We start from the raw sequence: 22,447 nt of genomic DNA on the forward strand, positions 1-22,447 counted from the left end.
AAAGAATGTAGATGTAATTCCTGTCAAACTATTGTCTTGTGATTTATATTTTAGTTAACTGTGTTTGTGAATGACACTGGAATTATATGGGATCCTCTGCAATGATGATTACATTGGTAGGAAATATTTACTTCCACATCCATTATACGCTTACTTTGTAATATACTATGCCAAAAAAATGTTATATTGTTCACTGTACTATATATTTTTTCCTTCTAATAGCCAGTGTCAATAAATCCCTTCTGCTCATGAGCTATTGCTGTCATATCATCCTCTGCTAAACATAAATTTAATTTGCTTTTGAGATTGTACTATGAAAGTAGACATTGATTGGATTTTTTTTCAAAGTCAAAGGCCAGCCCTTAGAACAGTGAGATGGAAAATATGCAAATAGTTACAACTGTACTAAGTAAAAAACATACTACAGTACCTCAGAAATTTTCCCTTTTTTCTGCAGTACAGTGATACTGGAGTTAGTATGTATAAGTGACAGGGGTGTAGGGAAGACAGGGCCTGAAATCCCTTCTCCACAAAAATATAAATAAAGTGAGTTTTGAGAGTTCCTGATTTAAATGACCACTTTGTTTTAGAGTTTTCATTATTAAAATGCATAGTATCAGTTTTGCATATCTGATAGGAAGCCCATATCTTCAATACATTTTGCAATGCATTTTATATAGCTAATCTTTGTTTTATAGCTAAAATATTGATTTATTTAAGCTGAATAATCAAGGATGAGATCTTGGAAATGACCAGCCTCAATTCGCAATGGACCTGCCATTGCAATATTTAGTTGGAATAACTGGGGGTTTTGCTCCTCCTCATGAATATTTTAACTTTTTTTTTTCAAAAATAGAATTGTTTATAAACTTTTCCTGTTACCACCTCTGAAATAACACATACCATAAAGTATAATAAGATCAATCAACTTTCTAAGAATCAAAATAAAATGATCTTCACATATAAATTCATTGTTACCCTTAAATTTGTAGGTATATTGTACTTTATTGCTTCTTTATTGATTACTACAATTGTTTTTTTTTTTATAATTTTAATTAAACACTGTATTCTGTAATGTAAGCAAAATATTAAATGCTGTAAACCTTGTAGACTCATAAACAGTAATATTAATTATTGACTTTAATTTCAAGATTTCTGATTTCAAAATGAAACATAAAATAAATTACTGATGCATATCAAATTAGCCCTACATTAAGTTCCAAGTTATACAAAAGCAAATATAAATTACCAGCTAGCTACATAAATTAAGTTCTTTAGCATTCAGCATATAATATATAATGCAGGAAGATCAGTAAACTAATGAGAGATTAAGAAATTAAATTTTATAAACACAGTAGTAGCCACTGCTTTACTGGCTTGCCTAACCAAGATCCATTTAGTACATTCAAAAATATATCTGTAGTACTTGCAGTCAGCTTATATCCTATATTCTGCCCCAGAAGAATCCAAGACATAACATACATTCCCTTTTGTATAACCCGATCCAAACTCTTTCTTCTGCTGTAAACCTTATATTTTCTTAGTTGAGCTTTTATTTCCAATTAATCGTTCCCTTGTATTTAAATGTGGCTTTAGAAGAATAATGTAGCATTTTGGTAAAAATATGCAAATAATGATTCCTGTACCTGAGGCAATGATGGCAAATATCTCCACAGCTATCATATATTTCCCTGTTGTGCTGAGGTATGCTGGGATGAAAGACAGCCAGACACTGAGAAACATAATCATACTGAAACTAATAAATTTAGCTTCATTAAAACTGTCTGGCAATGTCCTGGCTAGAAAGGCAACAACAAAGCTAACACATGCTAAAAGGCCCAGATATCCCAGCATGCAATAGAACAATATCTTAGAGCCTTCATTACATACCAGGATAATTTTCCCCTCTTCTATTTTCGTATTCTGGTCAGGAAAAGAAGGATATTTTGCCAACCATACGATGCATATACAGACTTGGACTACTAAGCTGACAATTACAATATAATAGGGTGTTCTTGGTCCCACATAATTCCTTAAATTGCTGTCAGGCTTTGTTGCTTTGAACGCAATGACTACAGTAATAGTTTTGGCCAGGATCCCAGAAACACACAGGGAGAATATAATACCAAAGCCAATTTGTTGCAACAGACATGCAATCATTTTTGGTTGACCAATGAATATTAATGGACATAAAAAACAAAGGAACAGAGATGTAAGGATAAGATAGCTGAGTTCACGGTTGTTGGCTTTCACAATTGGAGTGTCCCTGTACTTAATGAAAATACATAAGATGAAAGCAGTAATTAAGGAAAAACATACTACAAACACAGTTAAAACAAAACCCAAAACCTCTTCATAAGAAAGGAAATCCACAGATTTTGGGATACAAACATTCTGTTTTTCATTGGGCCACTGGTCTTCTGGACAATTAAAGCAATTGCTGGCATCTGAAAGAAAAAATGGGTAAATGCCACATTTAGAGATCATTCACAATGATATATATTCTCTGCTGTAATTACTAGCTGTCATTGTTAATATGTAACTGCCTTTGTCACCGATCATTTTTAGTAGAAATACTGGTATTACATGGCTAAGAGGTATGTATATATGTGTTTTCTATTCTTTGCATGAGCTTACAACTACCTTCTGTTATACAGTAGTTTCACTTCTGCACTCTTGTAAGGAGATATATTAATTTGGATATATGCATCAGTCAGTTGTTGTACTATGAAATACTGAAGGTAGAACTCTGTCCTTTTAAAGTGCCAAAAAATAAAACATGAAAAACAGAGGGAACAAAATCTACTTCATGTGTTTTTTGCAGGGGCCAAGCCCTCCCTGCATCCTCTAATGTGGATCTAAGATATACTAACTCCCTGCCTGCACCAGTTTAAAGAAGGTAGAAATCTCCAATGCAGAAATGAATAATTGCTGTAGCGCACTTAGAAAATGCATCAGCAAATATGTCCCATGGGAAACAGCAGTAGACATTCTGACTCTCAAGGTTTTTTCCTGTTAATAAATGGAGGTCAAGGAATTTCCCCTTGACCAACTATTGGGAAGTAGTCTCAATCATTCTTATCTTAACTCTTACTGGAATGTTTCCTTCTGTGGATGACTAACTGAAGTTTTGCATATCTGCAGATTATACTACCTCCCCATGACTATGTCAGTTTAATTGCTCTCACATACGTTCCTGCTTCAATAAAACAATGCTTGTTTATGTATTCAGCTAGGATTCTGAAACCTAACAAGTATGACCTAAAATAATATGGAGAGTCTAGGGCGCCTTTAAGAAGACATGGTGACAAGCACTTTAGGTTTTAAATAGAAACTTACAAAAGAAAAGAAAAAGAAAGAAAAGATGCTCTTGTTTAACATACAACTATTGCAATAATGGTAAAGAGGTGACTAAGCAATTCACTTTGCTGCACAGTGCTCCCAAGTCCTTCATGAAAAAAAACACATAACAATCAGGTTTACCCTGGTTTACAAATTAATGAAGTAAAATAAAATATGCTTTCAACTACCTTCTTTTTAGAGCAACAGTGCCTTTAACTTTTCATAAGTACATGATCCTACTTGCACTCTGCCATTCTGGTCTTCAGTGTTTACCAATAGCTTCCTGCTTGCAGGGTACTAGGAGTTACATAACTAATTAATTTCCATAATAAATCAGGGATACATCTAATATTGCACATTTCTCATTATAGTGCTTTATAGTCTAACATTGGAACTTGGTACATGATAGTGTATCTTTTTGTAAGTGTAGTTCTTATTAAAGGCAAAAGTTCTTTATAATCATTCATTCTGCCCTATGCTGTATATAAAGGATCCATATCAAAACTATGGGCTACTTTGTATAAAACTCAAATAATTTCAAAGAAACAGTCTAATGCTCAAATAAAAACTGAGAGTAAAAATATACAAAACAAAACAACTAAATGCATAAGACTCTATCATCATATGTTTTATTAGGAAAAGTAATTATTAAAGCTTATTACTGCAAACTCAAAAATATAATATAGTAAGGATATTTGCCCCCCCCCACACACACACACACTCACAGTTCTAAAGGCAAAGAAGAATACATTCCCTTTTACACACCTCATGTGAGAGATTAACCCACACACTGTTAAATTTAGTGTACTATGTGATTATACCATGTGAAAAAAAGTTAGTAAAGATAAGAAAAAACAAAACATTAACAATGCATTTCCATTTAAACACCAAAGTCAATAATAAACAGTGAAAGGCAATCCAAGTAATAGAAACCTGAGTGACGGATTTTGATAAGCAAGAATATAATAAAGGAACTATCTATGGTATACCATATTTGTATACAAGAAACAGCCCCAGTACATACAGAGCAAAGTAACAGCACCTACAAGAGTGCTACAGCTGGAGATGGGTATTTGAAAATTACATATCAGCTATTATTTATATATGATTTTGTGCATTTATTTATTTTATCCAAATCAGGTTGGATTAGCTGCTGAAGAGTCTTATAAGCAGACAGTCAGCCAATAGACTACCAGGCATCATGGGAGGGGGAGGGATAACTACTTATGCTCTTTAATTAGATGATACAATACATTGTTCAACAAGCTGACCAGAAAGGTCATAATACGTTGGCAGACGAATCAAGAGTTATTATTGACAGTGGGCTATTTGATGTGATACACCTGTGCTGTGAGATGTCTATATACTTTTATTGGTTAAGCATATAGGGAGAGGTGTGCTTTTGTATGCTACTGTTCCAGTCTTACTCTTATGTTTGCCAAGTGTGTAATGCAAGCTACAAAAAGCAGCCAGGTCTTTTAGCCCCTAAGTGGAAACATTCTAAACTAAGCCAACAATTATGCAGGGGATAAGAGAAACTTGTAATTATTGCTCTTATAAACTTTGAAAGTTGCTAGAATAATAAGTTTTGCAATAGCATCCATTTTCTGAAGGATATGAATTCTGAAACTCAAATGTCAGTCATTATTTCATTGCTCCAATTCACAAGAATTGGCCAGAAAACCACAAACTTTGTGAGGAATAGACTAAAAATAAAATCGGTATATTCTGTGAAACTCTTGGCTGTTGAGAGGTATGAAAATATGTTAAAGTAGCCCTATACCTTCTTTCTTCAAATATTTGTGTATATTTATGCACAATAATCTTTTTATTATACATTTTATTGATAGCTTTATAACAAATAAATAAAAAAGCACTTTACAAATTAAGGTGGGAAAAACAACAACATCATTGTATGGCTAGTCAAAAAAGAACACCTGACAAACAAGGATACACACAGTAATCATGCAAAAATGAAACACTATTAAAATATAACAACTGAGACGTTAAAGGCGTAATTAGTTATTAGTATACATTTAACCTGCAAAGTCGATTTATACTGCAAATATACAATATTATCTTCCTAAGGCTTTTGAGGCAGACCTATCAAGTTAAGCATTAATTAATGAAACAAAACAAATTAGGATGACATGATTGGTCAGAAGTGATATAGCATGTTCCACCTTTATTCCTATAATATTTAGTCTTAACTGGATTCAAAACACAAAGTACCAAAAGAAAAAAAAAATAACAAATCATTCCAGAAACTGTGAGACTCAAATCCTAAAGCCTGTAGTCTGTTAATTTTAACCAATCTTTAGATTCATAGATAATTCAAGATTATTGAGTCTTATGACCATTTACAACTTGACAGTACCCTCCTTCAGGTTGTAATATCTTTCTCCAGGAAGGCCACACCAGTTTGTCCCAAAGTAAATTTGTAAAATCCCATACAATCATCTAGGTTATGTCTATAGGTGATAGAGAGCCACACAGCTTAACATGTACGGGAGGTTTATTTCAGAGGTTATGGTGGTTCTTGGTTATAAACCTGTTTCTCTGCAATGAAGATTTTAATCCCTGGTTCATTACACTTACAGAGCTACAGGAAGTCCAGGTCAACCAGGTCTCTAATAGCAGGGTAAATTATTTATTTATTTGTCTTTGTTTACCAGGAAAGTCCAACTAGATAATACCCATTTTCAGTATTGTAGTGTAGAACAGCTCCATTTGCTTGCATTGCATTATACTAAGTCCCAGTTAAACACAGAGTATTTACATTTCTATTTACATTTATACACAAACAGTACTTACACTTATACATTCTAAAATTTTACAGAGGTAGAAATTACTAAAGAAAAAGTCCATGTGCAACTTAGCAGATTGAATAGGCAGCGGTTATGTATAAAAATTGTTTGTCATTTCAGTGAGATGTTGAGAGAATGTATTTGGAGAGTAGTGTATGCTGAACACGAAGTCTTAACCTTCTGATGAGCATGTTTAGAACCAGGATTGGTTAAGATGTTGTTTAAGCAGTGGTTTAAACTATTGAGTTTATTGGAGATTTTTATTTGTATGAGGATACTATCCCAGAGTTTAGCAATGCATTGGGAGTACAGTGAGTCTCCTTCAACATTTTTTGACTTATTTATAATTAATAAGAATTTGTTACTAGAGCAGAGCTCTCTTGCTGGACAGTAGGTTTGGAATAAGTTATGTAGCGCAGGGCATTTTTTCTGGATGATGAATGAGTTTGTGTGCTGTAGTTAGTTGTGAATACAGTATGTTAGGTAGTTGTGCAGTTCAAGCTATTGCTATGGCAATAGTGGATCATCCTATGAGAGAGATTGGTGGCAAATGTAGCTATTTTATTGTAGTAGGAGGCAAGTATCTTTTTTTGAGTATCATTTAAGTTTGTTAGGATAGGAGCAGCATATGATAGTCAGCACTAAGAAGGTGGTGGCTAGAGTTTTTCTTGTAGTATCTGTAAGGAATCCATTGAACCTATAAAGGAAGCCTAGTTTCTGGTGAATAGATTTAATGGTGTGCAGTATATGCTGGTCATATTTTAGAGTGTCATCTATTACAACGCCTAGATATTTGCGGTAAAAAGCACTAACTTAGTTTTTTGGGGTTGAGTAGTTGGTTTGATTCCTTGAGCCAGGTTTATAGAGATGAGAAAGATTTTTGGATAATGTCTTGGAGCTTACTAATGCTGAGTTGACTGCATATTGAACTAAACTAGCATTACAAGTGATGGTATGGTGGTCATAAATAAATATATGAAATAGGAGAGGACCCAGGATAGAGCCCTTGGAGACTCCTGTAGTAATTGGTTGAAAGGATGAGTAGGTTTGTTGCCATTTAACAGCTTGCTGCCTTCCAGATAGGTAACTATGAAACCACAACAAGGGGTATTTGTGAAAGTCCTATTGAGGAGAATCGAACAAGCAGTTGCTGCTGTGAGACAGTATCAAATGTCTTAGTCACGTCTAAGAACATGGTGGACACAAGAAGACCATTGTTTCTATGTTGGTTTATTATACTGGTAAAATATAATAGAGCAGTAGTGCTGCTATAATGAGGCCTAAAGATATGTTGTGTTTCTGAGAGCAGGTTATTTCAAGTTAGGTATTACATCAGCTGCATATAGATGCAATTGCATATAGATAAATGAGGTAAATATTTCTTCTGCATAGTCTATAAGATATTGAATGAAAGTATAGAGCTTCCAGCCTATCCTGACTACCCAGGAACATTAGGCCTATGATCTTTCTGTTTAAAAAAACCTTTGGAGTTTTCTAATTGATATGTTTAGTGAGGTATATTTCAAAGATGTCAATGTGAGTAATAACTAATCTGATTAATGCTGAGCAAAAGAGAGTGATTACCTCTTTAGACTTTGATGGTATTCCTTTTGCAGCTAGCTCTGCTAAATAAAAGAATGTTATGTCAACCATTGACACATTATGGTTAATCACCCGTGCTCCTAGGTGCTTGACTATTTTTTGTCTATAGTGGTTTGCTGTCTATACTGTATGATGAAGGGAGGGTTGTCTCCCATAAGTGATGACACTACATGTTTTAAAATTTAGTTTGAACCCATTTTGAGTATTCCAGCAGTTTTTTAGGCAGACTGCATTCAGGATGAGAGGTGTCAGAAGGTGACCTAACAACTACATCCAGTTTAGAGTCAACTGCAACCACTATTATACAGAGGTTAGAAATCTTGGCTCTTTTCGTGAAGATCTAGTAGAAAAGACCAAGAAGGAAAGATTTCCAGCACAGAGCTCAAAAAGGCGCTACTGGTTACCTTTATACTTTCTGATGAGGTGTCTGCAACTTGCATTATGTGGGTTTGGTCTTTCAGCCAGGTTGCTGTCCATCATTTTCCCTTCCAGCTGAGTACAGGCTCTGTCCCAAGAGCAAACTATATGAATTTCATAATACTTGTTCTGATAACATCAGTTAAATATAATTGTCTAGAGATACAGGTTGACCAGTTTCTCCAAGCACATTTATTACACAGCAACATTTCATTGTGTATCTGTTAGCTCAGTTTACAGAATAAATTTCAACGCATGTCCCTGTGCATGTACTGTATACTGCATTTGTTTGATGTCATATCTGATTTCCCACCCCTTGGTAGAGGCTCTCTATGCATATTTCTATTTATAAAGACAGTTTCAGAACTGCAGTATGATGCCTGTGTGTACTGTGACTGTTCAGGGCAATGACTGTGAAAACAATATTCTACCCAAAACACTCCAACTGACTCAGGGGGGTAAATAAAAAAGCAGTCTAGTGCAGTGACTCCATATCAGTAACTGGACTAGGATGAGCTCACCTTAGTCTTTTATAATCCTGCACTAAATAAAAATAAGAAAAAAATAAGAAATACGATAAATAAAAATAAGAAGAAGGACTGTAATTACAAAAAAGAAAGTGGTAAACTAGCAAGTTCAAAATCTGAAAATAACTGCTATGAGGCAAAGCAAAACCTATGAAAGACAACAGCTCCTGCTCAAATGGAAAATTGATTTAGCATTCCCTGGAACATGGTCATCACCAGAGACATCAAAGTTCATAAATACCAGATTGATATTTCTGCATATAGTCCAATAAAAACAAGAATGGACAACAGAGACTCAGTCTAGACAGTCAAATCATCATCAGTAGGAAGCTCTGTACATGCCCAATAACTCTGACCACAATCTGCTGGATTGTTTAATAGCCTACTGGCATAACTATAGTGCTGGTAAGACAAACCTCATAAACATGATTTCACCTTACAAGGGAGGTCTGTGCTGTCCATTTATATGCAGACTCAAATGGCATGGTTGGACAGCTCCTTTAACAGCTGTCAAATCAGTTGCGACATGCTGTAGTTTGATAGATCTTTTGATAACTTTTAAAATAGCTCTTAAACCATGACAGTTGAAAGGTTAAAAAATCTAACATGGCAAAATCACATAGACAGTCATTCCAATATAGCATTATTACAAGCACTATATAAGCTTTACAAGCTTAATAGTTACACTTCATTTATTATCATCCAGTACAATCTAGCAATTAAACTAGCAATGTAATTCTTCACCCTTCTTCTTCTTCTTTTTCTTCTTTCTCTTTCAGTTGCTCCTGTTAGGGGTCACCACAGTGGATCATCTGATTTCATTTTGTTCTGTCCTCTGCATCTTGCTCTGTCAGGCCAACCACCAGCATGTATCTCACCACGTCCATAAACCTTATATTAGGCCTTCCTCTTTTCCTCTTACCAGGCAGCTCCATCCTTAACACCCTTCTCCAAATATACCCAGCATCCTTTCTCAGCGCATGTCCAGATTAATTAAATTTCACCTCTCTGGCTTTGTCTCCAAACTGTCCAACCTGAGCTGACTCTCTAAAATACTCATTTCTAATCCTGTCCATCCTCATCACACCCAATGCAAATCTTAACATCTTTAACTCTGCCACCTATAGCTCTGACTCTTGTCTTTTCATCTGTGCCACCATCTTTAGCCCATATAACATAGTTGCTCTCACTACCATTTTGTAGACCTTCCCTTTTACTCTTACTGGTACTGCCTGTCACAAATCACTCCTGACACTCTTCTCCACCCAGCCTGTACTCTCTTCTTCACCTCTCTTCCACACTCACCATTACTCTGAACTGTTGCCACCTCTGCTCCCTGCACCCTCACCATTCATCTGTCCTCCCTTTCATTCACACATATATTAGTATTATTTATTATAGGTTCATAGTTTACTACAAGGCTAACTGCCCTTGTGGGCCATTCTAAGCCTAGCCAATTACCCCAAGTGAGAATTAAACCCTGTGCCTTGTGTCTGTATGGTAAATGCCTTAACCATTATGCCAACCTCCCCCTACAGGATTCTGTCTTAGTCCTGCTGACCTTTATTCCCCTTCATGTCCACTGAAATTGAGGACACCTGAATTTCTGCCTTTATTTTATTTAAGGATTCTTGTATCTAGTCATTTACACATTGGGAGGCTGAATATTTTTATTGGCAGGAAATGTGCAAACAAATCCAGAAAATGCATTTATTCCTCTCAGGTACTTGTACCTCATCTTATATGTCTGGTCTACAGACAGCTAAATCCTATAGTAACTGAAGGAACTGCTGCATATTTCTTACACATATGCCTCTATCCTGTACCAGTAAAGAGGCTGGCAGCCTTGAAGACCAAACAGTATGGTCTATGTCACATAGCCAGTCATAGCTATGACTCCAGTGTAAGAGAAATGACAGAAGACACCCAAAAAGATGCAGATTAAAGAAAAACTAATGGAGGCTCTTTCAAGCACAAATTATAAAATTTAAAGCTGTGTAGACTCCAAAAAGGGCCCACCAGAGACAATTTTCAAGGTCTGCTGTGCTACTCCTAATGAAAGAAATTCTGTTTACATTGCTTTGATGACTACAAACAGTAGTTCTCTTACTGTACATGGCACATGTATGTGGACTCACTAAGAATTCCATGACTATGATAAAAACCCTAGTTCCTCATTCAGTTGCTAGGCAGGAGAGATAATATAGAGCAAATTAAGTATTTATAACATTGCCTCCTGAAGATGCCAGAATGTTCAAATCCCTACTAATCCACAGTCTGAGAGTGACTGTCAATGCCAAAGCAAGATCACACCATCATATTACCTGTCAGCTGTGAGCCCAAAGCCATAGCATAGAGGAAGAAGCCATGACTGCAATTGTAATGACTTGTTTTCATCTAGTAACACATATACAATGGATGAGTTGTAAGGGAGGGGTAGCCTTGAATAATGCACACCAGCTCATCCATCCTGGAGGGAGAGAGGTAGCTAGGCTCACCACAGAGTGGCACCTGCCATTGGGAGAGTGGGTGAGTGCTAATGGATGATGTTAGTCTGGCTTATGGTGTTGCAGCATTATGAGAACCACTGAGTTGGGGATATAGACATGTGTGCAAGTACACATGTCTCTCCCTAATCAGGCAGCTACTGTGGAGTCTACAAGCTGCATTCTGAGGAGGGATTAGAAGAGAGATGGGGGACATCTACAGTTCTGGCATCTGGCCCATTGTTAATGCCTGACTGTCAACTTTCAGGAAATATGTAGGATGAAAAGGCTTCCCAGATGGGAACAAAGTCCTGGAATGGCTTTCACATTGTTAGAATGACCAAGAGAGCTAATGGAGTACAGGAAGTGTAATGAATGAACAAGTCTTGCAGGAGGATAAAGAAAAGATATCTACCACTAAGCTAGCTCTTGGTATGTGAGGGAAGAAGCAATCTGGGAAGTATATCTTCTGACTTGGTGAGGTGCTGAACTGTCACCCTTATAACACATGAATGAAGATTTGAAGACATCAATACTTTCATATCTCCACAAATATTTTTTTAATTGGTATCCAGCTTTGAGGCTTTATGATAACTGGCCACTGTCAGCTAATCAAGGAATAACCAAAGATACAAAACACAAACCAGTAATCCAACAAAATGGTGAACAACGAGCAGAAAAAGCAGCAGCAAGCCCAGCATGGATAGAACTTCCTTTAATAGGTTTATTAACAAACTCACACTTAAAAACAATTAAAAAAAAAAAACAACAAAAAAAAAAAAAAAAACAAACAAACTATATTACAGATGTCAACCACCAGGACTTAATAGATTGTTGTTGAGAAGAAATGCCCTTGAGAGATGATTGTAGTACAGAGGTTATTACAACTGTTTTATATGACTGTTTTATAAAACAATGACTATGTTTACTAACAGCTAAATTTTTAAAACTTGATCTGTAAAATGTCTATGTCTGATATTAATTTCTGTTCATGTTACAATGTGTTAATGACCCATTATTGTAATTGTATAACTCTTCTTATAACTCTACTATTTTTGTAATGTGTAATCTTTTCTATTACTGTAGAGCTTTTCTCCCCGAGCCTCCACTGAAAATGGGCTCAGTATGGCCCAGCAGACTTCCTTGGTTAACAAACTGCAAATAAATAGAAACACAGTCCAAACCACAAAAATCCACCAAAAAGATAACAGCAGCCAGGAAAGTCCACCACAAGGTTTTTTATTCAGATTCCAAGTAATATTAAGTGCCTTCATTTCGCAATCAAAGCTTGATCACAATAAAGTACAAATGCAACCTCACCTATATTTATACCCGCCCAAATTCAATGACATCATATCCTAAACTAATTACTTGAAATGTCTTTCCATTCAAATGCCATTACAGCCCATTAGTAATTACATGTGACCAAAAACAATACATATATTGAAATGCTTGTTATACATTGAATAGATGAATAAATAGCATACTATAAAATAACTGTATATTTTCATTAAAATGCTAAATGCATGCATTTACCAAAATAAAGATATATCTATTTGAAAGCCATAAAAGCAACATCAAGTACATATATTATTAATGCAAGTAATTAAGAAACATCAATTGTTGGTTAGAAAAAAAATAAAACAGTTAATAAATTCTAAATACTCCCTATTATACATAACTAAACATTGTCATGGACCTGATATATGTCATATAATTTGGTAAAATGTACAAAAGTATATGCACGTACATAATTACATAAAAAAATTACATAAAAAATTGTGCTTTTAACCTTAAAATTGAGCTAATTGTGATGGCACTGTTTAATCCAGGTGCCTCAGAAGCATTAGTTCTTAGTTGCCATCTCAATTCTTTTAGTTCTAAGCGATCATTAAGGGGACCCCCCCCCTCACCCACAGTGGCTTGGTCAATTACTGTAAACTTGAATTTGTGTCCTTCATGCATTACTGTGTGAACAGCCAAAGCATTTTTCATATCTTTTTTATTGATGTCATAATGTGTATGATTACAACCTCAAATCATACACATAAACACACAAAGACATACTCGGAGGCTCTGATCAAAAATCTACCAAAACAGCAGAGGCCACCAAAGCAGACACCCAAACAACCACCACCTCAGAACACAACACCTGCAACACATAGACCTCACAGTCAGAGTGTCAAACAGTCACAGCCCTTAAGGCCAAACACAATGCCAGACACACTAGTCATTGGTGACTCCATAGTCAGACACACTGACGTCCCGCTCACCAGACTGAGTAAGGAGAAGGTCACAGTAAGCTGCCTGTCAGGCGCTAGAATCCGCCACATAACGCAAGCACTCAGGTCTCTCAACAGCAGGTACAAATATGACTCAGTCATTGTCCACGCTGGTGTAAACGACCTGAGACGTACCTCCTTGGACTACATGAAAAGAGACATTGAGGAGCTCTCTGATTATGTAGCCCAGGCAGGTATGACCCTGACCTTGAGCAGTATCCTACCTTCACCAAGAATGATGCCACAGTACAGAGATAAGATGATCAGCTTTAACAATTGGCTTAAACACTGGTGTCATTCAAAGGGGATCCAGTGTCTGTCTGCCTGGGATGACATGCTGGACAAGCCACGCTGCTTCGCAAGGGAAGGCTTGCACCTGTCACCCCTGGGATTCCGGATATTGGCAAAGGCTCTTGACACCCCCATAGTGCCTTTTTTAGGCAAGGCTCAAATTCTAAACCTACCACCCTAGAACACAAAAAAGGAAAAAAACTAAGGGTAATGCTGCTCAATGCCAGAAGTCTAAATCTCAAAATGCACGCACTCGAGGCCCTTCTCAGTATGGAGAACATCGATGTCTGTGCTGTGACAGAAACCTGGTTCAAGGCTCCTGAGAGCACCCCAGCGCTATCAGGTTTTACCTCATATCATGCGTTCCGGCCCCAAAATCCGGACAATACCAAGAAAGGAGGGGGTATCCATATTCATCAAGGACACCCACACCTCAAGACTGGTGGCAACGCGTGATGCATCGGAGACCATCCAGGTGCAATTAACCATAGGCAAGACTGCTCTGCAAATTGTAGCATGTTACAGGCCACCCTCACAAACTCAGGAACCTCACATGGCCTTCCTGAAAACACTAGAGGGGATAAATGTATCACCAAACACCATCATACTAGGTGACTTCAATTACCCTAATATAGACTGGGAACACTACTCAAGCCCAAACACCCTAGTCCAAAAGTTCCTGGAATTCATAAACTCAAATGCCATGGAACAACTAGTCACCATCCCCACAAGAGGAGATAACATACTTGATCTCATCATCACGAACATGGGAGCACAATGTTCAACACAGGAGGTGTACCCCTCACTGGTGAGATCAGACCACAAACTAATCTCACTGGAGGTCCTCATCCCACCCCGACCTGAAATAAAAAAGACCACAGTAAAGAACTTCTCAAAAGCCGACTTCACACTTCTAAAGACTAGTGTGGTCTCCTTTAAGGCCCCCGAGCCGGCGGAAAACAGTACTCAAGCCGCTGAATCACTTACAAATGCCTTCTACCAGCACCTGCAGGACTGCATGGATAAGGCAATCCCAAGCAAAACAAAGACTCTTTGTACCAAAGGCAAGCGTCCAGTCTGGTGGACCCCAGCCATAAACAAACTCTACAACAAAAGGAGGAAGCTACTACAAGATAGAGCAAAATCCTTAAAAGGTAAGACACCCTTGATCACTATAAGTAAAAAACTAAGAGCTCTCATAAAATCATCCAAAGCAAATTTCGAGAGAAAAATAGCTAAAGACTCAAAAGACAATCCTAAGGCCTTCTTTAGCTATGTTAGAAACCTGGGAGGAAACTCCCAGATATGCTCAGAGCTAGCTCAAAATGATGTGAAGATTACTGATCCTACAGACATTGCCAACATACTGGCTGACAGGTTCAGTGCAAACTTCTCCCCCCCGTCCCCCCCAAAAGGAGAGATATCTATACCAAACGATTGCAGCCCCTCAAACATCTCCAGTGCCCAAGTGAGAACTGCTCTCTCCAAAGCAAAAAACACAGCATCCATGGGACCTGATGGTGTCCCCGGCTGTGTGCTCCATGAACTCAATGAGGAATTAAACCCACAGCTAGGACAGCTGTTTAATCAAAGTCTTACCTCTGGATACGTGCCCAGGGAGTGGCGCACTGCAACTGTGGTACCACTTCACAAAGGCGGTGCCTCCACCGACGCTGGAAATTACCGGCCCATTAGCTTGACAAGCCTTATCTGCAAAGCCATGGAGAGGATCATAATGGACCTCATAAATAAAGACATAGGGAATTTGCAGACTTTGGATCCAACCCAGTTTGGCTTTGTCAAAGGCAGATCATGCCTTTTAAACTTGGTTGACTTTTTCGAAACAGTCACCAAAGCCATTGATGAGGGAAAGGCAGTCCATACAGCCTACCTCGATCTGGCTAAGGCCTTCGATACAATACCCCACTCGGGTATCATTGAAAAACTCATCAGCTTAAATGTCAACCCATACATCACAAGATGGGTTGCAAACTGGCTGAGTGACAGAACCCACAGGGTCAGAGTTGCTGGCGCCATGTCAGACTCAAAGCCTGTCACAAGTGGTGTCCCACAGGGCTCAATCCTGGGCCCACTCTTGTTTGGCATCTACTTTTCCGAAGTACAAGCAAACACAGGAGGGTTATGGCTGACAAAGTTTGCAGATGACTGCAAACTGGGCCATAGTAGAAAACACATCTGACACAGATATCCTTCAGAAGGGTCTCACAGAAACGGATAACTGGTGCCAGAGCCACAGCCTAAAGTTAAATGCCAAAATGCATAGTCATACCCTTCGGGAAAAACAAGGTTACCCCTAGCTACCAAATAGGTGGCAATCCACTGAGCACAGAAGAAGTTATCAGGGACCTGGGGACCCAGGTTGATAGTAGTCTGTCATTCGACACCCATGTAGCTAAAGTAGTTAGGAAGACCTTCTACATTGCCCACCTTATCATGAAGGGATTCTCATCTAGATCAAGGGAGGTCATAGTCTCCCTTTACTCATCACTCATCAGACCAATGATTGAGTACAATGCCCCATTCGAATGTATCTGACCCGACACTTGCAACAGCTGGAGAGGCCACAAAAGTTCCTCACCAAAAGGATAAAGGGTCTCAAAATCTGTCCTATGCTGCCCGACTGAAAGAACTCCAGCTCTATTCAGTCGCTTACGCTGCTCAGAGGTGACCTTTGCCTAACATACAAGGCCATGTCAAACCCAGATTTGATGAATATGCTTCACCTCAAAAATCTAGATCCATCAGAGCCACAAGGGCGCCAGACTTAAACCTTGACACAGCTATTAATAGGACGTGCTGGAGGGATAGATTCATCACCCAAAGACTCCCTATGCTGTGGAACAAAATCCCGGTACATGTGAGGCAGAGCACCTCGCTGGCCTTGTTCAAGAGAAATCTTGACCAATGGATGGGAGATCGCAGATATACCCCAGGGATTACCTCAGTGTCACTGCTCGACAGAGGCACAGCAAAATAATGGGTATAGTTCCCCATACTAAAGGGGTGGCGTAAGCCACAAAACGATGGGCTAGGCTTGTAAATGCCCTCGGGCAGATAGCCTAGTATGAACCTATGAACCTATGAACCTATAAATGCACATCCTTAAAGAATTGATAGGTGAGGTTGCATTTGTACTTTAGTCTGATGAAGTTTCGATTGGGAAACAAAAGCGCTTAATTTTACTTGGAATCTGAATAAAAAAACCTTGTGGTAGACTTTCCTGGCTGCTATTAAACTGCAAATAAATAAATAAAATATGCAGAAGGTTCTGGTTTCAGTTCCCAGTGGAGGGTGTATGTATTTGTTGTGTTTTTGATGTTTATTTGCTTTTTATGTCCTATTGTGTAGCCTTGTGTAATATTTGGAATATTTTATTCAATATATTAGGATAAAGTAGGAAATGAATGAATTTATATGTATGTTTGTTTTTAATGTTTAATTATGGTTTATTAGTTTATAATATATTTTATATAGGTGTCCATTTAACCTTAATATTTTAAATATATTTTATAAATTATTTATTCCTGTACATTTATTTGCTTTTTAAGTAATTAAAAGTTAATTATATGGTTGTTAACTTTTTGGAGCTAATGTTATAATATGTAATATTTTGGAACACTGTCTTTTTAAATCTAGAGATGAGGAAATATGGTGGCGTCAACAGAGGTTATTTAAAGGCTAAATTGGGTGTAGCTTGTTAAGCCTAATCTGAGGAAGTTCTGGAGGGTACCAGGATGAAAGAGCAAGTATGTCACTTTATTTAATGACTTTTAAAAATATTTTTAAGTGCAAATTTGTTAATAAACCTATTAAAGGAAGTTTTATCCATGCTGGACTTGCTGCTTTTTCTGCTGGTCTTTCACCATTTTGTTGGATTACTAGCTAATTAAGGATACCATACATGAAGCCAGTAAGGAATTCTTTAATGAGATCCTGCAAACCTCGTTGCATAAAGTTGAACTTCAGCAGCAGCATTATTTGTAAGCCCACTTCAGCTACTCAAAGAACCACAGCTAACATTTTGGGGAGTTCAAATGTAATTATTCTTTGAAATTAGTTTTCACATATTATTAATGGAACTTTGTTCTAAAACACGTGAGTTTGGAAGCATCTCTCTAAAGGTTTTGTCTACTGTCATATACTTGGAAGAGTGAAGAATCAATGCACACTTCTTCTGCAAAGACAGTCCCCTATATTTAATAAATTCCATGTAGGCATAGTGCAGAGCCTACATGGAATGTTACCATGTCCATGTAGACAGCTCCCTCTCGGCATATTAAAAATGGCACATTGCCAACTTAGAGTCATGGGACATGTTTATTGAATCAGTGTAGGGAGTGTGGTGCTAATTGTGTCCGCAGATGAGTAACACACTCCCTGCACTGTCCAATAGGAGTATAGCAATGTCATTTAATTTTTTTTTAATAAAAATCATGTCTGCACAGTGTGGCATGGAGAGCAGCACTGCTAAGCAGCATCAAGACACCAGACATCTAAAATTAGAAAATGGATGTATTTAATTTTGTAATTAAAGGTCAAGTTTAAGCATAGCTGAATGGGTTTGTATGGCACACTGCAGTGCTCGGCAGTGCATAAAGATAGCTCAGAGGTATGTGTAAATGTATAGCACTATTCCACATATCAATGTAGCCAAATGGGTAGAGTTCTGGCCTTATGTGCAATAGGTACAGGCTTTGAATACCTGGAGGGGATATTAAGCATTTATTTTCCAAATACAAATTATACTAATTATTTTTAAATCCTGATCTGCTGCGCTCAGCTAAGCTCTCATAAGACATGCTAATGCTAAAATAATATACATTTTACACTGCCTGGCAGTGCTTGGCACTGCTGGGCTTTGCTTAGCTGGTTTGTGCACTGCTAAGTGCTTCTAAGCATTGCCAGTTTAAGCACTGGTCAGTTAAGCTGAGCTGGTTTAATCTGTACTAAGCGATGCAACGCATTTTTAAATACTGCCCAGTGGTGTGTAAGATTGGGAAAACAGGCTATATTAAGCCCAATAGGTGGTAATACAGCATAATTTGTTGGCATTCTGACTCTTAAGGGTACAATGGCAGGCACTGGAGAGGGTTCACATTGGGGCATTCAGGAGTCCAGGGTCATGGTTGGACTCTTTGTAAAAAAAACATGAGGGCCGGCTGATGCAGGGAGGTTACCAGGGCTCAGAGTGCAAGGTTGAGTCCTAGGACTGGCTGCCAAATGACCTCACTAGTGCAACTGGTATCCTGCGCACAGGTGAGCAGTGTTGTCACCACCATGATGACCTGAAAAGGAGGAAGGGGGCTCTCTTGGACACCTGAGTCCAAGAATTCTGGGCAGGGAATGTCCTACATGTATGTAAGTACCATTACATATGTTTCACCAATATCTCATCTTGAATGTCTGCTAAACTGGTATGCATAATGGTGTTCTTCTCTCCCAACAGCTGCAGAGGACAGCACTCACAACATCAAGGCACATGTCTGGCACTTGGCCAGGTTGCACCATAAGTGTGGTGCGTACAGATGTATTTTGCTACCTATAGTCAAATAAGCAAGAAAGAGTAAAGCATTAACTGTGATTAGGTAAAGATTGTATTCATTCATTGGTTTGTACTAGGTTAACTGCCCTATGAAGCCATTTTAAACTTAGCCAATTATCCCTTGTGAGGCTCAAACCCTGCACCTTGTGTTTGCAAGGCAAACACCTTAACCATTAGGCCACCCTCCCAACCCAATTGCAGTGAATGTGGACTTACACCTGTACTGCAAGATGTATAGAATGCCAACTGTAGTGCCATAAGCAGGAAAGACTAAAGCATTAACTGTAATAAACTATACATGCAATAAAAATGTAGTAGTGCAATAATTGTGGAATTACAGCTGTGTTGCAACACCTGCATAATTAAAAATGTGCAATAAAAACATAAAAACATAAAATGATATCACTAACTGATTGAAGGTTTCTCTAATAAAGTCTGTTGTGCAATGACTGTGGCAGTAGGGCTGTTATTCAAGAAAACAATTATGAAAACTGTTGTGCAATGAAAACATGAAATAGTATCTGTACCTGCATGAAGGTATGTCTAATAAAGTCTGTTGTGCAATAGGGCTGTTTTGCAAGCAATCAGTTATTACAAGTGTTCTGCAAAAAAAAACACAAAATAGTAGTATCTGCATGAAGGTATGGCTGATATGGTCTGTGCAATATGCATATGTTCAGAGTTGTATTGTAAAAATTCACTTATGACAACTGGTCTGCAACAACACATGGAGCACAAGGGATAACATTAAGGTAAATGTATACAGCAGGATTGTCTTGTTTTCACTATTGCATGTCAGCAACAAGCATTCAGGCTGTGAGGTATAGTGCTGCAGTCAGGTATAACAGTATACTGGTTGTACACTGCAAATAATAACTCATAATCAGATATTGGTTGCTGACTTCCCAGATATATCAGCACACTAACAATGTAATTTGTGCACCTGAATTCTATGTAGTCATAGATATATAAATTATCTAGTATCTCTGTCATGCTTGAATGTCATGCTTGTATGTTCAACTGTCACTGCAGTCAAGTATAAAACTGTACCAATATTAGCAGGTCATATTCTGGTGCCAGGTGAGCTCTAGGCAAATATCAGTCAATAAGTAATCACCAGTGACTCGGTAGTTTAGTTTGCTAAATGCTGTGTATTAAGTACATTTTTGCCACACACAGACCAGAGTTCGAATCCAGTACTATGTAGATCTATATATTACAGTATCAGTCACGTAATGTTTACAGATATTCTCTCCACAGGAACTACATGTAAATGGGTGAGGTAGCCCATATTATGAGTGCATTATTGTGTGCATACATGTCAGAGACTGTTACAATCTTACCAGGAATGTGAAAATACAGCATAAAAAACAGGAAATAAATGTAATAATAATAAAATAAAATGGAAAAAATAAAATGTGTAAGTTCTAGTATGGTTGCACGCCTGGAGTGTGTGTTAAAGGTAGCTGCAGTCAATTAATACATTTGATGTAGATGTCCATTGCTGTCACTGCTATCGGGTTCTATCTCCATGCCTGCCAAGCAAAGAATGATAGTTGTTAACTATCTGCACTGTACACATACATGTCTTTCAAGTGTCACACTGTCATGGAATGTAATTACTGTTGCATAATCCCTCTGTTACAGATATATCATTGGCATGATTATGTAAATAGCAAAATAACACTACATCAGCCTATAGTACACTTTGGCAGTAATATAGGTACACCTGATGTGCAAGTTTTCTGTGTAGTTGTGAACCTGCAGTTGTTACTGCTTGGCCCATACTATCCCATTTGGATAACTTGAGAGGTATGTACATGCTACAAGCTATAGGGCACTTTTACACATAAAGAAAGGACAGACCTGTAGAGTAGATAGACATTCTGTTGTCAACTGTATAGCCTAGAATAGTATTACTGGACTGTATTTCTCTCTTTCTCCACCCCTTATCTTCAAATATGTATTATTATTATTCATTGGTTGTGGTTTACTATTAACATATGTTGTTACATAAACTTTATTTTGGTGCATGTGCTTTATTATTGTTATGTATTAAAATGGTTGTGTATTAACATATCTTGTTGAATCATCTATTCTGTTGGCCTTATACCATAACTCTTACTGGCATGCTGTTAACATACTGACTGCTCCTTTATTTATTGTTGCATTTCACATAATATCCATTGAGATATAATGGGGCTATTTTCAATGTTCTTCCATGCTATTACTAACAATGGTTTTGTTCATAACTAACCTAAATGTATTGCTTCACCTCCATAATCACAGCCCTTCAGGGTAGGCGAATTCCTGCTATCTGCCTACCCTACCTCAGCTGGCCATGGCACCGGGTACCAGTCTGGGACCCAAGCTGGTGATGCCCCCTCTGCTTGCCCACAACACCTTTAGGTGGAGCCACCTCAGGGGATGGGGCCTGTCTCCCCCCTGGGAATGGTGGCAGAGGGCCAGCAGTTACCCAGGATCAACTACCAGCCAGAGTGTGTAGGATCCTTCATAGGAATGATGAACAATGCCTGCACCAGCTCAAGGGCAGACTAGACAACCTGGTAGGGCCTACTGGCCCTGGCACCCAGCCTACAGCCCAACCACTCTCAGGGCAGTGAAGGAGCAGTGTGGACTGCCCATGGATGGGACCTCAGTCACACTGCTGCCATCTGGAGGCACATGCTCCCCATTCAAGGTGTTTACTCCTCTCATGTGTCACACACCACCCATGTCCACTGTCTTGTCTGTCTTGTCTGTCTGCAACTGCATCATCACCTACCCAACTTATCTCCCCACATGTATCTATATCTCTTCTCCAACATTCCACTGTCTCCTTATAAAAAAATAAAAAATGGGCATCTGTCCCAAAAAATATATCACCCTATACATAGCTCTCTATTTTGCACACGTGTCCACTGGACACAACTAATTCAGTCCAATTGCCTGACAATACATTTATGTTGTCCTCACTCCTCTCTCTGGGGTTTGGAGTCCAAATTCATCCTCCAAATCTGTCAAAATGCAGAGCTGTTGCTACTAATTCAGTCCAATTGCCTGACAACACATTTATGTTGTCCTCACTCCTCTCTCTGGGGTTTGGAGTCCAAATTCATCCTCCAAATCT

The 22,447-nt window shown here is 38.1% G+C and overlaps 1 protein-coding gene across 1 annotated transcript in view; it reads right to left on the reverse strand.

The window, feature by feature from the left end:
• Positions 1–1,530: 1,530 nt before the first annotated feature.
• LOC122801289 (vomeronasal type-2 receptor 26-like) overlaps positions 1,531–22,447 on the reverse strand; it is an 86,105-nt gene continuing 65,188 nt past the window's right edge. The window contains exon 3 of the mRNA XM_044070837.1: positions 1,531–2,447. Within this exon, the coding sequence (XP_043926772.1) occupies positions 1,531–2,447 (917 nt within the window). The remainder of the gene's footprint in view (positions 2,448–22,447) is intronic.

This window comes from Protopterus annectens, chromosome 4.part1 (genome assembly GCF_019279795.1).
Source record: "Protopterus annectens isolate FY-2018-M chromosome 4.part1, PAN1.0, whole genome shotgun sequence".
NCBI classification, from domain to species: Eukaryota; Metazoa; Chordata; order Ceratodontiformes; family Protopteridae; genus Protopterus; species Protopterus annectens.